General features: G+C 42.4%; 1 protein-coding gene across 1 annotated transcript in view; it reads left to right on the plus strand.

The window, feature by feature from the left end:
- Positions 1-16,419, plus strand: part of LOC106812572 (TBC1 domain family member 24-like) — a 21,746-nt gene extending 5,327 nt beyond the window's left edge. Inside the window, exons 3-10 of the mRNA XM_014816473.1 lie at positions 1,254-1,360; positions 1,844-1,957; positions 2,558-2,642; positions 7,591-7,697; positions 9,569-9,778; positions 14,388-14,546; positions 14,980-15,185; positions 15,767-16,419. Coding sequence (XP_014671959.1) covers positions 1,254-1,360; positions 1,844-1,957; positions 2,558-2,642; positions 7,591-7,697; positions 9,569-9,778; positions 14,388-14,546; positions 14,980-15,185; positions 15,767-15,902 — 1,124 coding nt within the window. The 3' untranslated portion in view covers positions 15,903-16,419. The remainder of the gene's footprint in view (positions 1-1,253; positions 1,361-1,843; positions 1,958-2,557; positions 2,643-7,590; positions 7,698-9,568; positions 9,779-14,387; positions 14,547-14,979; positions 15,186-15,766) is intronic.
- The last annotated feature ends 1,346 nt before the right edge of the window (positions 16,420-17,765 follow it).

Below are 17,765 nucleotides of genomic sequence, written 5' to 3' on the forward strand. Positions count from 1 at the left end.
GGTGTAATGTGGTAGCTGTGGGGGTGTAATGTGGTAGCTGTGGGGGTGTAATGTGGTAACTGTGTGGGCTTAGCTATATGATGTAATTTGGTTGTTGTGGGAGTGTACGGTGATAGTTATACTAGGGTAGGAGTATCGTAGCTATGAAAGTGTAGGTGATTGGCATTAAATTTAAATCATCGTGACTTATTTAAGTTATGTGAAAGTGGGTCAAAGTGACCTAGTTGGCGAAATGAGATATTTAAAGTGTACACAGATTTAGCATGTAAACCGGTTGTAATATCAGAACTTGTTTGATCCAATGTCGATTAATATTGAAATTGTTTGTACAATAGCAGTTGGGCAAACTACCGTGCTGACATTAAATGGCGACTTATTTAAGTTATGTGGAAGTAACTACTGTGGCGAAAAACGATATGTGTAGTGTACACAGAATTAGCATGTCAATCGGTTGTAATATCAGAACTTGTTTGGTCTCATGTAGAATAATATCAAGATTGTTTGTACAATAGCAGTTGGGCAAACTACCTTCCCCCCTCAGCTGCAAGTGCCATCTCTGCCAGTACCAGTGAGATATATACATTCATGCAGGTTGACAAGATAACCGCATCTACACGAGGCCCTGATAAACACTTAGTTAAGCTTAGCTCATATAACATAGGACTAACCACTAGTTGAAGTTTGATGTGATAAGTAAGGTTGGTCAGGGAATGTTTTTAGTTGCTAGGTTGCCACCCATAGCCACGTGCAGTCACCTGTAGCGTCGACCCACTTACAACTAGAGCCACCTGTAGGAATATTTTCCAATAAACCGGACTGTGCGGTTGTGTGGTCGGTCATTCCAATTGCCGAGGTTAACTGCAGGAGGTTAACGTGCCTGTGTTCTACCTTGGTTTTATCAAATAACCTGTGTTTTAGAACTCCATGCTTGAAACTCCTAGTTTTGCGTCACGTAGACACAGCCCAGGGTATTTTTTCCCACGTGCAGCTGAAAGAATAATGAAACAGTAATAAAGGAATTCGATTTATCGATAATGAAAAGCAATCTGGCTTCATCCCATGTCTTGCGTAGGAGGGGGGGGGCAGTGCGGGAGAAGTACCATACTAGTACTTCAAAACAGCTTTGTATCATAAAAATTTGTGGGAAATCACTGTAATTGTCACTGTAAATCTCATTAGAGTAGATTGCCAGCAGTTTTGAAATATTTTTAGGATGTACACTTTTTCACAAATTGTTGTTTGCTATGTTTTAGGCATGATGACCTTGCTGAAGGCGAAGCATGGTCGCCGAATCACACAAACCAAGATGGCGTATGAGTCAGCTAAGATGACTCTCATTACCATGCTCAAGAAGAATGCGGTATGTAGTCTTCCATGTTCACGACATCCTAGTGCGTTTCAATGCACCGACTCAACACACTGTGTTGTCATGCGTTAACGCGTGCATTTTACAAAATCAGATTTAGCCTGTGCTGCAAGTGCTATACTTGTGCTGCCAATCGATAGCATAGGTATTATCTTTAGAGGCTTCTCATTTTATTTCTTTGTTTTTTGTTTATTTCGTAATTTTATGTGTTTATGTTAACTACTGCTGAGTTCAGATAACTTCAATGTAAAAGCATAAGGTTGTTTCTCTCCTTCCCGACGTGTCAATTTGCTGTTGGTTTTGTGTTTGTCACATTTAGTCACGGCTGTGTCTTAAGGTTTGTTCTAACATATTGTAAGTTATGCAGTAATGTGTTCTCATTTTACAATAGGCTACATTGGCCATCGATGGATTTAGTTGGTTTTTTGTTTTCTACATAAGCCACTATAATGATTTTGCTAATCGATTTGATTACAGACTAGCACGTACAAGCAATTACTTAGGATATGCAAGAATAATCCGGATACACTAAGCAATGGGCTTGATGGCTGGCTGTGGTGGATGTTCAAGGACTTGCCATTTTCTTACATGGTAGGAATCACTACGATTATTCCTAATTACACGTTTCCACTTTTGGAACTGCCTACACCACATTGACATTACCTGTTACCTATCCACTTCGCGCCCGGTGGTGCATAGGGCCGCATCATTCACATTCATGAACTGTAATAAGTATAATTGAGCAGCATGAGAAATATTGACTTATTGATTATGTTCAACGTGTAATGTAAATGCTGTGGTTACCACCAAAGCAAGAAGCCCATTCAAGAATTGTGATTATGATTTTTTGTGCTAGAATGAACCTGCCACCTAAATGGCTTCTAATAGCCTAATTTCCTCAAATAGCTATTTTCACTGGAACCTCAGTCTTTTCGAGACAACATTAAGACTTTTTGTCCTATATGAAATCCGCCCTTTGTTAAGTTTAAAGACTAATCAGAATTTGATAGGCATACCTAAGATGAATTTGTTTGTTTTTTGGGTACATGGGTTTTACTATATGTGCTTGGTATATGCCTTGACCACTCAGCCTTTCAAAATTTATCATTCAACCAGTATTTTCTGTTTGTTCTATCACACATGTCACTTTGTCTAACTGCTTAATTCCTTTTTTTAATTATTTCTTTTCAGGTGCGAATAATGGACGTGTATTTGTGTGAAGGCACAAAGATCTTATACCGAGTAGCGATGGCGATTTGCATTTTATACATCAAGAGTAAGTGTAAAATATTCGCATATGAAGCCTATTAATGACGTGTGTTTAAATTAACTATGGCATAATGGTTAAAATTCACTGATGCATGCTTTGTTTATTTTGTACACACCAGGTGTCACTGCTCTTTGTTGGTGACTACAACTACAAGGCTTTTCACGGAGAGTTGCTAATGGCATTACAGTTACCCCGTCCGCAAAAAAACTATAGCAAATTATAGAATCACAAAGGGAGTAATGCACACCCGCATGCGCACATGCTCACACACACACACAGACCAGCATACGTATACGCACGCACACGTGCACGTGCGTGCACACATCGATACCTCTCTATCCTCTATTAAGTACTTTTATTGTTGCTGTAAAAAGCAATTAATAATCATTTTGTAGTTTTTGAAGTGACATGCTAGGAGTCTAGGACTAAGTGAAACGCAAGACCTGATTACTGTAGCCGGAACATTAAATTTTTATCCAGGTTTCTTCATTTAAAAACAGGCTACATACATAATCTGACGTTTATCTGATTAATTGGTGCAAGAAAAGGCACAGCAACTTGTCAGGGTGCAAAGAATGTTTCATTGGCTGTTGCACAGCATATGGCACAAATAGATGATAACTAAGTGGCATTGACCTTTCATTCGATGTAAATTTGTTTTGGACTTGTTTTTGATCATGTTACTTCTTTCTACATAAAGGGGTTGTAGTTGTGACTGGCGCTAACGCTTTATCAGGGATAATAAACTATGCACTCTAGCTCTGGTGTGGCAACAAGAAGAGTTTGGCAATGCTGACTTTGGATCGTTTCCATAATTGTGTGACTAGCTGAAGATATACATGATGAATCGACTGTCAGTAAGGCTGAGAGGGTCCAGGTCCCCCAGGGTACTATCGCAGGGTACCCTGGGTACGGTTCGATATATCGGAACGTACCCTGGTACTATCTAATATGCCGGACCGTACCTCGCCTACTCCACTAACGAGTCTAGGGAGTCGCCTATGCCTACTCCCTAACCCTAACCCTAACCATATCAGATAGTTACCAGGGTTTTAATTAGGCTCTTTGAATATTGCAACAAATTCTTGCATAGTCTGTGCTGTAGTCTACGTAAAATGCACAACGTCAAATGCTTCCTCCCCTGCATAGTTTTATATAAACCCTACTTAATAGAGACGCATGAACTTACCACAGTGGTACGATTTCACCAGCAACCTCATTTGTGATCATAGGAGCATTTATAGGATTACTGAATTCCTGTTAGGGTTGATTTTATAAATTACAAAAGATTTCAGCATTATATTTAGCCGTTTGAGCGGTACCCCTATTAACTGCGTATATGTAGAAAAAGACGTCTAGACGCTCGAACCCTTCTGTCGTGGCATGCTGTGCTACTGCCGGTAATATGGGCCTACGGCTAATAACCTTGGCTATGATCAGGAGTCTATCATTATATATTGATAGACTCCTGATATGATAGATAGCCATGTGTCATCATTAAAAAAACACGGTTGTGCGCATTATGATAAAGTTACTCGACTTATATCTTAGGCTTATCTACTTAATAAACCACAATATTTGCTTATCGACTATCATCAGGTGACTAAAAACTATGGGTAGTCCCAGGGGGTAGTCAGTCATTCATAGGATATTTAATCGTGAAGTAACTATAAAATGCACGGTGCGGTAAGGAAGCACTGGCAGCTAAGGAGCACAGATATTAATGTTATTCGTATTGGCAGCGTATCGAATCGATTTCGGCATTTTGATGCTTGGACCAATCACACAGTCACTGCACAACAAAGTAACAATCAAAGGCTGCACGCACCCACGCACGTACCCACGCACGCACGCACGCACTCACGCACCCACCCACGCACGCACGCACTCACGCACCCACCCATGCACGCACCCACCCACGTACGCACGCACGCACCCACCCACGCACGCTGGAACGGGTTAGTTACTATCGCGCGCGATACTAGGATGCGTGACCCACCAGGGTTCGTAGCGGGTCTTCCAAAGTCTTGTAAGTACTTATTTTGCCAAAAATAAAATAAGGGCCCTTATTAGTACTTATTTTTGGTTAAATCTTAGAAAAGTACTTAATGGTCCATATTTTTATAAACTGTTCTCGACTTAGAGTAAGAATTGTTGTATATATAATACGGAATAATTAAATCTGCTGTGCAATTGTGTATATAAATATTATTAGTGTACTTTAATAGTCAGTGATCTAACAGAAATCGCGTAAAAAAGTCTTATTTTGGCCTCCAGAAAGGGTCTTATAAGTCCTTATTTCAACATGTGTCTTACTACTATGAACCCTGGTGGCGCTATATGAGTACTGGGTTTACACTACCGACTTCATGCTGGCAAATTGGACCAATTTCGCAATTATACAACCGACGATTAATTTGCATTGTAAACGTAAAAGTCGCGCGCGCAACTGGTTAATAGCAACTAGTTGGGAGATTAGAACCTGTTCTATTTTCTCAACTCGGTGTTGGCGAATTGTCCATGTTTTTGCCATGCGGCCACTCAGAGAACAGCAATCACGAGGTGTGTCCCTCCACCTAGGACAAAGAGCTTATAATGATTATCATTATATAAGCTCTTTGCCTAGGAGGAGAGCGGTTTTGCTATCGGCGCCATGTTGGGTCGAATTAATACATGAAAAAATGCGTATCCACGTCGCCCACGCGCACACTGTGGGTCAAATGACGAAACGTTTACCGGCTCGCTGTCGATAACGTAAAAGCTTCTGATACAAACATCTGATACAGAGGTTGGCTAAGAACGCAGAAACACCTATCACCTCGACGATTTTTCCGTAGTGTAAATCCAGCTGTTGTGACGTTAACGTTGTGTCAACGTTGTGTCGTCGTGGCTGGTCTGGGCGGATTTGTGGTGACTTCTGATAACGCATTCCGCGAATCCACACAGTTGTCTATACGTTACATTCTATGGTGAGCTGCTGGTACCAAGTGCGTTTCTGGGGGAAACCTGCGTAGTGAACTTGCGCATATCAACTGGCGTTATTGATATATTAGTCTTGTTGTTTGTCTTGCCCCCCTCCCCTGCCTGCTGTCCGTTTACGTTGTGATCGCCTTTTCTACGTCAACAGATTCCATCTTCTTCTGTTTGTAAGAGATATCGTCACGAACCCAAGGACACATCTAATGGTAGGGGCACACGAGCGATTTTTATCGCCCGATCGCCGCGAATTTTGAAATCGCTCGAAGAAATCGCCCGTGTGCCCGTTCACGTCGACGCCGATTTTAATCGGCCGACCGAATCGCCCGTATCCAAAATGTTAGATATTTTCGGGCGATTATTTACGCCGGGCGATTATTATCGCTCGTGTGCCCGTGACCGGCGTATTTTGTCGCCCGATCGATTTTTCTAAACCAATCGGACGTGTTGTTGATATCATGTGATGTTAAATGTTCTGTCGAGTGGCCTACGCGTACGCTCTCAAATTCGCTACGTCACGTGTGCCCCTTCGTGATCGGGCGATAAAAATCGCTACGTGTGCCCCTTCGTGATCGGGCGATTAAATTCGCTGGCAATTTTAATCGCCGCGATCGGGCGATAAAAATCGCTCGTGTGCCCCTAGCATAAGCTAGTAGTTTATTGTCGTTATCATTTGGTATTGCTACCGGATCTCGCCGCCTTGTGTCGTATACCTGTCTACCCCTATAATATGAGGGGATCGTTCTGGTGTGCTTTATTGTGGAGCGGACATATAACTTTAGTCTCTCGCGCGAGAAGAACGTGTATTTAGTTTTCCGTCTCACGGTGGTGCTCTGTAACATAACAGTCATGAGGGGATTCTCTTTGAGTGAGTATTTGCCTTCCGTTGTGGTCGGGCTCAAACCCTTTCGTCGATGGTCACATTCGAGTTCGTTTGTTTGTATGCGCGTGCATTTTTAAGTCGTAAAAATTCACTGCGAGCATAATTACTGATGTTGCTAATTATTAATGATAGTTCATTAATACATTTTGTTGTCGTTAGATAATTACGAGAAAAAGTTATAAGCATGGAATGAGAATGACAATGCGTTGTGCGCGTATGGCTGACACTAAACTTGTCATTTTGTGAACAGATGGTGCATATAGCATGGAGCCGTTGTTCTCTATGGAGTTTAGTCCCAGCTTACTTTTGTGTGGAAAAGGTAGTAATGGTACACGTGTATGTCATACGTGTGTATACATATATAGGAGAATGGTGTGATCTAGATCTTGCTTTCTATTACGCACCTGGGTGATCATAGTTGCAGGGATGCCACCTTACACTTCTGCCGAAGCTAAACGGTTTGCTGATTGGTGGAAGAAAGCAAGCGTTGGTGTTTTGTTTGTGTGTAGAAGATTTGTTTGCTTTAATTGCGATGGTGTTTGGGGCTTTTTGTGACTGCTTGCCGGACTCGGCCTTATATAATGTAGTGTTATTATATAATATAATATATTATATGTTATATATTATATAATATAGTGCTATGTAGTGCTAGCATTCACTTGTGTGGGGTAGGTGAAATTCTAGGTGATAATTTTATAGTGTGTACAGTGAAAATCGTGATTTAAACATAGTTGAGATGTTAGTGAGAATTCAGTATGTAAAATAGTAAATATAGGTACCAACTAAACTTATACTAGTCCTAGTCATAGCTACACGTTTGTGCTTGTTTTAATAGGAACTGTTTGAACCAGTAAAGGTTCCCTTGCCTGCGAAATGTACATTTGCACATATTTTAATATTCAATTTATGCTTTGAGTTGTTAATTAGATTTGCTTAAAGAGTTTTAACTACTCTCGCCCTGGACGCTAGATTTGTATGCCACCTAACCTGTTGGGTCTGCTACTCCTTGGGGGCTATTCTTTGGACACTGTATGTAATCTTCATATGGCAATACGGTGAGATGTAGCTTAACTGTTCGTCTGCTTGCTGTTTTAGGCCGGCGAATGTCGGGAACGTTCGAGGACAGCTCTGGCAACCTCTTGGCAACTGCAATAACGCAGTTTTGCAACAACTTCACGCTGCCCGTTGACAAACTACTCAAAGTATGTTTTTACCTCCGCCCAACGGAGTTGGAGGAGGTTATGTGATCGGTCTCGTGTGTTAGTGTGTTCGTGTGTTCGTGTGTTAGTGTGTTCGCGCGATCGATATTAGCACGTCGAGTCAAGCCAGCCAGCCACAGCCAGCTCCAGCAGCAGTCAGCAGCAGCCAGCAGCGAGCGGCGAGCCAGCTCGTAACACATACATGTTACATGGGTATATCGTGGGTTATTCGTGTGTTCGTGAGTCGTATGGCCTATGGCGTATGTTGCTGGCTGAGGTATGCACTCTCCGTGAGTGCCCTCTGTCTAGTTACTACTGTGCTGTAGTGTGTCAGTTCGAATGTGTTTCACCCACCCTGCTGTGGTCCATCCACCCTTCTGTGGTCCATCCACCCAGCTGTGGTCCACCCACCCTGCTGTGGTCCATCCACCCTGCTGTGTTCCACCCACCCTGCTGTGGTCCATCCATCCTGCTGTGGTCCATCCACCCTGCTGTGGTCCATCCACCCTTCTGTGGTCCATCCACCCTGCTGTGGTCCACCCACCCTGCTGTGGTCCATCCATCCTGCTGTGATCCATCCATCCTGCTGTGGTCCATCCACCCTGCTGTGGTCCATCCACCCTGCTGTGGTCCACCCACCCTGCTGTGGTCCACCCACCCTGCTGTGATCCATCCACCCTGCTGTGGTCCATCCACCCTGCTGTGGTCCATCCACCCTGCTGTGGTCCATCCACCCTGCTGTGGTCCACCCACCCTGCTGTGGTCCACCCACCCTGCTGTGGTCCATCCACCCTGCTGTGGTCCATCCACCCTGCTGTGGTCCACCCACCCTGCTGTTGACAACCCATTCTCCTGTGGTCTGTCTACCCTGCTACCCTGCCATGGTCTCATCGCAAACACGAGCCGTATCTCTTTCTGATACAATAATAAACACTTCCTCGGCCACGTCGACGTACTACCTCGAGCAACGACGGTAGTCGCTACATATAATAAAGTAACAGTACTATACAGGTACTAATACTATACAGGTACTAATTAGGGCTGTAACGATACACAAGCCTCTCGATTCGATCCGGTTCTCGATATTCGATTCCCAAAATATTGAAATGTTATCTTATTTTTTATATTTTCATTATTTTGCAATAATAAATTATTAGAAATTGCCAATGAATACTAAATGGTGAGTGAATAGACTAGAGTCTAGAGAGTATATATACACTGCACAGTCGCTGAGTAGCATTGGTGAGTAACACCAGAGCATATAAATCAGTGATTTATATGCTCTGGTAACACTCCACAGTATATGCACCCGGCAGATAGGTGCGATATGATATGACTACTAGGCACTTAAAAAAAAAAACTAACCCTAAAAATTGTTTTTTTAATTAAAGTGCCTAGTAGTCCTATCATATCGAACCTTTCTGCCTTCAGCACAGTATATAGCGTAGTGCCGCCATCTATTGGAGGAAAAAAGTGGTATCGAAGTGGAATGGAAAATTTCGGGGGAAAAATATCGAGGATCGGATCGAGGGAAGAGAATCTCGATCCGATTCGATTTCGGTGGATTGTTACAGCCCTAGTACTAATACTATATAGGTGCAAAACTATCCAGGTACTAAACTATACATTGTACTAAACTATCTAATACAGTAAGTCTAGTACAGCTTCGAGGTAGTCGCTACATCTAACACAATAAGTCTTACTACGGCATCGGCGGTACCTTCTCGCGTTGCAGACTTTGTTTTTCACCCGCTACCTGAATATGGTAAGTCTACAGCGTTGGGGTAGTCGCTACATCTAATACTGTAAGTCTTAGTAGTGTCTAAGAGTTATAGTATAGAACTATAGTATAGGTATCTTCTCTCGCGTTGCAGACGTCGTTCGGCATCCGCGGCCTGCGACGCAAGGACCTCAACAAGATGCTGCTGCGCAACGAGATGCTGATGCGCAGCAAGCAGCACATCGGAGCGATGCGCAGCGGCGCGATCGCCATGCAGCGACGATCCTCGCTCGATCTTAACATGAAGGTGTCGCCGTCGTACGACCGCCTCGAGGTGAACAAGGCCGGCCATCTGACGGGACAGGTAAGACACGGGGAGGGAGCACCATAAGGGAAGGGAGTAAGACACTACGTGTAAAGCTGGGTTTACACTTCCAACGTTGTGTTGGCAAATCGCCGAATTGTACCAACTTCGCAATTTCGCAACTGACAATCGGCAGTGTTAACGTAAACGTTGCACGTCTAACCGATCGATAGCAGCTAGTTTGGAGATTAGAACATGTTCTACTTCAGCAATTCCGAAATTCGCCAACTCAAAGTTGGCAGTGTAAACCCAGCTCAATACACACACGGGGGTACTCGCGCTTGCTGGCGCATACCCAGGGTTTCGAATTTGTGGCGTAGAGCATGTGATACATGCAGTACCGAAGGGGTAAGTGTTGCGTGAAATCCATCTAAATGCAACTTAATTTTCAAAGATGGCTACCTTCGAAATCCTCCTGCGGCAAAATTTAGCGACGTGCTCGGGGAGGGGGGTGTGTACTCGAATCGCCGACGCCGCCCAAAATCGTGGCGTAGAACGTGTGATAGGTGCAGTACCCAAGGGTGTGAAATCGATCTAGGTGCAGCGTTATTTTTGAAGGTGGCTGTCCTCAAAGTCCGTCCGCGTGCGAAATTTAGTGAGCGAGCTTTTTTCACTGAGAATCCCCGATTTTCTGTTTCTTAAACGGACGTCGACATATGCGGGAGCGGAGGTATGCTTATAGCAGAAGAGTTTGTTGTCATACTACTCACTCCATTCAAAAAAATATTAAACCTTCTTTGGTCGATTTAGCACCAATGTAAGGGTATGTGAATTTTATATCACCTTACATAAAGAGCTAGTCGTGACTCTTGATATCGTAAGGCAGCAGCAGCTGCCTATTTTGTCTGTGGCAAGCTGGACCCCAGGTTTTTTATCGTGTCACTGTCACTGATAGGCTCAACCACCGTTGCCATTACCCATGCATTGGCTAGGTACTCATAAGACTGTCTAATACAGTCTTGGGTTTACCTTAGATTGTGTTGAATTCAGCCAGATGTGGCTAGCTGTTTATATTCAGAGCAGGTATCGGTGACCTGCTGTAGTCAGGTACCTTACATAGTGAGTGTACCTTTAGTGCAGCTCGCTGCTGCGCTTACCTGTTTTGTAGGTAGCGTCGAATGTGAAATAGTAGTTAGTTATTGGGAAACGTGCACACTAAGCTGCAGTATGTTTCAGGTTTTTATCCTTAAAAAAGTAGTTGTTGGAAAGTGTAATAACTATATGTATATAATATGGTATTATATATATAATATATATATATTATATATAGATATAACATATAATCTATATATATATATCAGGAGCTAATAATGACAAATTTTGTCATTGAATTTTTGTTATTTGAAATTTTGTCATTATTAGCTCCTGATATATATATATATATAGTATGCAAGCTATCACCTCCTATTTAAGATTCTTCACGGATGGATTAGTTTACGTTGGCTTACTCGAGGGAGAGAGAACAGTGATGACATTCGTGTATTATAAACTTTTGGGTGTGTACCTACACAAGAGGTACCTCGACGGAAGCCATGATGTGAATGGTCATATAGTCACACCATTTCAGCTTTTTTGATGAACCGATATACGGCTATCAGCCACCTTGCCGTAACGTACTGTATCCACGCCCGTGAATTCTTGTGTTGTCTTGACATTCGAATGACTTATTGCCTATCGTGTTCCTTCATGTGACTCTCTGTATTTTTCTCTCTTGCTCTGCTGCATTCGGATTCACCCCCACACACACACCACAGTTGAGCGCGCACCAACGCTCGCACTCTGTTGGGTTTGTTGTACTCAACTATGTCAAATCAAACGTGGTGACGTCGGAGCAAGTAAGTGACTTGCATGCCCCCCGATAGTTGTCGAGGTTGCCCTGTCCTCCATTCCCCCTTCCTACTTTATCTGTATGGAGGCATTCTCATGTCGCTGGTCGCATTCGAGCAATCCACTGGAAACGTGCCAAGGAAGCCGAGTTGTCGCCATGCTGTGCACGTGTACGTCATCAGAGGTGCCTCTTCTTGTCGCTGCATCCCACTAATTTCCACCCAGAACACGTACGAAACTGTTCGGTAGCGGAAGTTTTAGACCGTGAATGTGTGTGCGCACAGCACTGATGTTTGTGAATGGATGTGCGCAGACGATTTCTGTTCTCACCGTTGCATGTCAGTAATCAACCATTGTTAGAGTTACAGCCAGCGTACAGCCAGCGTTATTGTAGTAGGTCACGAGCACGCGTGAGAATAGCTGATATGCAGTGTTTATTTTTTCCTTTATGATGTTACGTTAATTGGTCTTGTGGTAGCTGTGAGTGTTAACTTGTAAATGCGTATTCAACGTCTGTGAACGATCTCACGACATTTTACAACTTAACTACGGTATGCACTTATATAAAGGTATTATCACCAAATAAAACACCGTGCTTAGCAACGTGATAAAATAATAGTTGCTCATTTAATTTATCCAAGGGAAGATTAAGGAAAAGATGTTTTTTTATAGTTTCTTAGTGGCTATGGGGTTTGGACAATATGGGTATGATCATAGGATAAATCATGGCGGCATTAGTTGTTTGATCTGGTGATAACCTAGCATTTTGCATGCATTCCTGCAGGCAGGCCCACACCTTCGCCTACACACATACATTCTTTAGAAGTGGCTGTAAGTGTCGTCGTTGCTTGTGCATATTTAGGTATCTGCTTGCGATTCGCACTTCGATTGCGAATAGAATCATTCTTAGTAAATTGATGTCAATATCCTCGGTTGAGAGAGTGGGGTAAGTGCTATCAGTTTCTCTGTATTGACTCTGTATAGCAGTCTAGCTATTGCAGCGTATCATGAGAATATCTATACTAGTAGTAGTACAGTATATTGTACTGCATGATAGATATGTTTGTGATAGTGTAGCTTCACGACAAGGCCAATTTAACAGTAATGAGTTTGCAAAAACATGCATGTTGTTCAACCAGTGCCTGGCGTTGATATCCTTAGAGCCTGGGCCTGGGCCTGGGCCTGGGCCTGGGCCGATGTGTTTCATAGCCTTATATAGCCATTCATTGATTGTATCCAGGTTTTATAAACTGGCGATTTGGGTTGAGTTCTGTTTTTCTGCTTAGAAATTTAGTAATAGTATTCGTAAGATGTACACGGTAAATCCTTACCTAATGGCAAGCTTGACTGTGACTGGCACCTACAGAACTGGTTATTGTAGGACCAAATGTTACTAAAAAAAAAGTAACTAAAAAAAATGAAGGCCCTTTAACCTGCTCCCAATTTTTTTAATGCAGTTTTAAACGAGTTTTTAATTTCTTTTTTATGAAGAACCTGGGGCATCTTATATTTGATTGTTTTATATAAATTATATACATTTTGTCTAATACGTGTTAAAAGGTACACATTTGTAATTTCCCTAATGAAAGCTTCCTTATTTAAGCATTTAATTAGCACTTCAGTTTACTAATGTTATGTAATTGAGTATTATTTATATTACTGTAGGTGTTAATATAATATTTGCGTTATTGTAGACGTTATCACAGTGATTATGTTACTGAAGAATTGTAGCATGTTAATGCAATCTTTAAATTATTTCATACGGTAAGGAATATCTATGTTGCTTTGGGTGATAGTGCAATATTTGCATTAGTATAAACATTATCATAATGTTCATGTTGCAATGTTATGATGTGCACGTGTTCCTACAATGTTTGCATGCCCAGCATTATTGTCATGTTTACATTGCTATGGACGTTAACGTAATGTAGTTGTTCCATGTAGTGATAACATATTACTGTAGACAATAATTATTTTGTCGTTATTATTGTTGGATATTAGATTATTGTGATGTTTACGATATTATTACCGTTATTATTATTTATATTAATTACTGTCATGTTTAGTTTACATGCAGTTGACATTACTATAATGCTTATCTTGTTGTAGTTGTTAATTTAACGATTGTATTATTGTAAGTGGGATACATGGGCCTAGTTCTCTCTTCCTAACTGTTAGGGAACCTTTTCAGCTTTTATCAAGCTAACCCAAAGTGGTGACCTTGCCAACGAAAATCTTTTTAGTTTTTGTAACTCGTGTAACTTTTTGTGCCTAAAGCGGGGCTTATGTCGGGCTTGCGAGCCGACTCGACTGGAAGCAACTGGAAGCGATCGGCAGTGACTAGTTGCGTCCAGTTGCCAACTGTTCTATTCCGAGCAACTAGTGGCGGCCAGTCGCAGGCAGTCGCGTCGCAGTCGACCAACCTAAGCACTGCAGTCGCAGTGAATTGCAGCCAGTTGCTTCCAGTCGAGTCGCCTCGCAAGCCCGACATAAGCCCCCCTTAACGATACCTGATTTGTTTTTGTAATTGTTTAACATTGTCTAAAATCCATCATGCTTTACATTAATTATTTGGAGTTGGGTGTTAAGAACTATGTTTTCCTTTCTTGGAATCATTAATGGTATAAGGTTAATAGTTTTTAGAATTTCACATTATGCTTGCATTGCTGTAACCTTTGTCGTTCCGTTTACCCTACTGCAGTAAGTAACCATGCTTTGTGTCTTACGGTAAGAGAAATGAGATGGGCGCTGCTAAGTGTGTGTGTCATTACGTTGCTTCTAGCTTCATCTCATTTGGCACTGGATGCCGCCACGCATCACCATCTACGAACCCGAGTTGATCTTCACCACAGAGGAGCACGGCACGAGTATCACGACCTTCTTCGACAAGGTTGCAGGCCAAGAGCCCACGATGATCCTCATCAAGACAACGACAAATGAGGTGAGTGTCAATCCTGCACTGTCTCTGTCTGTGACGGCAACATTAAACAGTGTGGTCCAGCAACATTAAACAGTGGCCATCCCACGGAAGCGGTACCTACACTGTTAAAACTGCGTTTTGACCTTCTTTCCATGCTATATTATTATTAAAATAATTGTAGATGTGTGTACATGCGCACATGCATTCATGTACGTAGTAGTTGTTGTTGTTATTGTTATTATTGTCATTGATGGTGTTGTTGTTGTTGTTGTTGTTGTTGTTGTTGTCGTTGATGGTGTTGTTGTTGTTGTTGTTGTTATAACAACCCTATTTCTAAGGGAAGTTTACACTGTAACAATAATTACAACGTTCTCGCGTGCTAACGGCTGCATTGTGAGCATTCAGGCTGAATTGGTTGAAGAGTCGGCATTTAAAATCTTGTTTTGCGTGACAGATATTTGGAGCGTACTGCTCCACGGACTGGGAAGACAGGCGGCGACACGAAGCAAGCACATACTTCGGTACTGGAGAGAGCTTCCTCTTTAGTGTGTGGCCGGTCGCAAAGCGGTACTCGTGGGTGGGGCTCACGACCGGAGAAATGACCAACCTTACCAGCATGTTTTTGGCTGCCAATCATTCCATGATCACAGTAGGCGGAGGGTAAGCGCATATTGTTATTATTATTATTATTATTATTATTATTATTATTATTAAATCTTTACTGCATGTAATTCAAATTACAAATACACATACTGAAGACAGTCTTTTTCATAGAGAAAAAATCTGGTAAATGCAATAGTGTTGAGCAGTTAAAGTAATAAAATTTCTGAGTGATACAGTACAAAACAGCGCTATGCAACATGAAGGAAAAATATGTATAATCTGTGAGATTCTATGATGATGAGTATTCTTGGTAATCTCCCTGTCCCACCTGTCATTGATCCCTCCTCTCATTCGATCTCTTATATCAGTTTCTCTCCACTCACATTTCTTTATTATTTTCTACCTTCTCCCTTTCTCTCTCCTCTCCCCCATCTCTTCCTCTCTCTATCTCTTGCCTCCTCTCTCACACACACACCCCTCTTCCCCTCTCTCTCTTTCGTTCTCCACACCACGCAATGTTTACATCGTGAAGTTTCGTTGGTTTCATTGCATTGACATGGGTTTTTCTATTTAACGACCAATTGTTTCTGACGAAATATTTCTAGTACAAGAATTTGAATGGCTCTTGTTTTTTCTAGCCGAGGATACGGCCTGTACTTTGAGCAGACGTTAGACCGTGGAAGAACAGAGGCGTGTGATACGTTTGGCAATCCAGCACTATGCGAAAAAAAGGACTTTGTATGTAAAGTACTGGAAGTGTACAAGTTTGCGTAAGTTCTTCCAACGAACCACACTCCAACAAGCACCGCCGTGCGGAGTACATCACTAACTGCTAGCAAGTTCTACCACTGTGCAGCGTACTTCACTAAGTGCTAGCAGAATGCACCGCTGTGCCAAGTACATCACAAAGTGCTGGCAAGACCCACCACTGTGCAAGCGTACTTCACTAAGTGCTGGCAAACTGCACCATCCTGCAGAGTACATCAGTAATTGCTGGGAAGATGCACAATTGTGGAGGGAAAGCCTTAAGTAACTGAGACAATATCAATCTACTGACTAGCGAAGATTAGTCGTAACCGGGTAAACTCCAGCATGCTTGGGGCAGGAAGTTCTTGTGAACAATTTTTTAATTACTCTATGCCAATTATGGCTTTACAGTAAGCAAAACAGCTTGTTTTAACATTTGAACATGGAATTTTATTGAGCACGGATAGTGCCATTGCTTCTTCTTCTTCTTGGGTCACTACACTACACTCGGCCTAGCTACTGCAGCACACAGGACATTACACGGTGGTTGAAAACCTTAAGGTCTCCAGGTCTACAGGGCTCTGGTAATAGGGGGCATTCCAGGAGATGTCCCATAGTCTGGCCCCCCTCGCAGTCACATTCGGTTGGGCTATCTTCAATGTATCCCCATTTCTGCATGAGTGGACCCTGCATCGACCACCCCTGTCCTCATGCGATTTAGGCATAGCCAGGTAGGTCGTGCCTCATTGGCTCCTGGTGGGAGGGATTCCTGGATTGCTACAAAGCTGATAGTCAATTCACCCATGTATGTGTAACCATAGCAACGTGTTGCCAGTAGTGTATATATATACATGTTGTTAAATCATCAAGGTCCTCCCTGCAGACACCGTGGTCATGCAGTCAGATGTACATGTACATGCATCATCGATGTAATTCCTGTAGGGTGGTACGCGTTTAGTGAGTTGTGTCTGTCATGCTTGCCTTCGAGTGCGTGAGTAGATGATCGTGTGTGCCTAGAGTGCAGTCGCAAGAATTTATCGATAAGTGCAAGGGTCAGGATTGCTTGACAGGTAAAACGACAAGGTTAAATACATCTAAGACTATTCCACGGTTTTAATTTCAATACTGAGGGTGAGGTTCTCAGTGAGTGCATCATTAATGATGTAGTTATGAATAAAATAAAGAGCGTATAAAGAAGGAGAGCGTACAGTATTATTTGAATTAATAAACTCCCCGTTTTATTTTGACGATTCTTTGCAGTATTATTGATCAGCTGTCCTACCTGGCAAAGTTTCTTAATTCAACTAATACTGCAACATGGTTTCAGCATTTCATCGTTGTACGCTCTCCTTCTTTATACGCTCTTGATAAAATGTGCAAAATTCTGTTGTGTATATGATATATATATATATATATCAGGGCTGGCCAACATTGGTGATAGGTGAGAGTGAGATGGAGGGCGGCGAAGGCGCCGAGCGGGGGGTGGTGTGGAATAGCATCCAATTTGTGGCCAATTTGGTGCAATCTAAATGCTGTTTTCAGATATTGTAAGATTTTTTTTGGGCTGTGTGAGATATTTTAGCGTTTTTAGTTCATGCAGAGTTTTATGCGATGGCTATTGGCTAGCATCTTTTTTGCTGTGGGTGAGATATTGTATAGATAGCGTGAGGCGTGAGATTTGGTCAAAATGCTGATCTCAGACCGGTCAATGACCGTGAGAGTTGGAGCCTGTATTATGATATATTATATACTAATAAGAGGAAAACTAGCACGATGCTAACATATATGACAGTTGAATTGCCCTGTAGGCCGTTGAATAGATGTCTTACTATTGTGTGTGTGCATCGTAGGAGGTGAGTAGTTGCATGTTGTGCGTGTTCGTTCGTGAAG

Source organism: Priapulus caudatus, unplaced genomic scaffold, assembly GCF_000485595.1.
Source record: "Priapulus caudatus unplaced genomic scaffold, Priapulus_caudatus-5.0.1 Scaffold663, whole genome shotgun sequence".
In the NCBI taxonomy this organism is placed as follows: domain Eukaryota; kingdom Metazoa; phylum Priapulida; class Priapulimorpha; order Priapulimorphida; family Priapulidae; genus Priapulus; species Priapulus caudatus.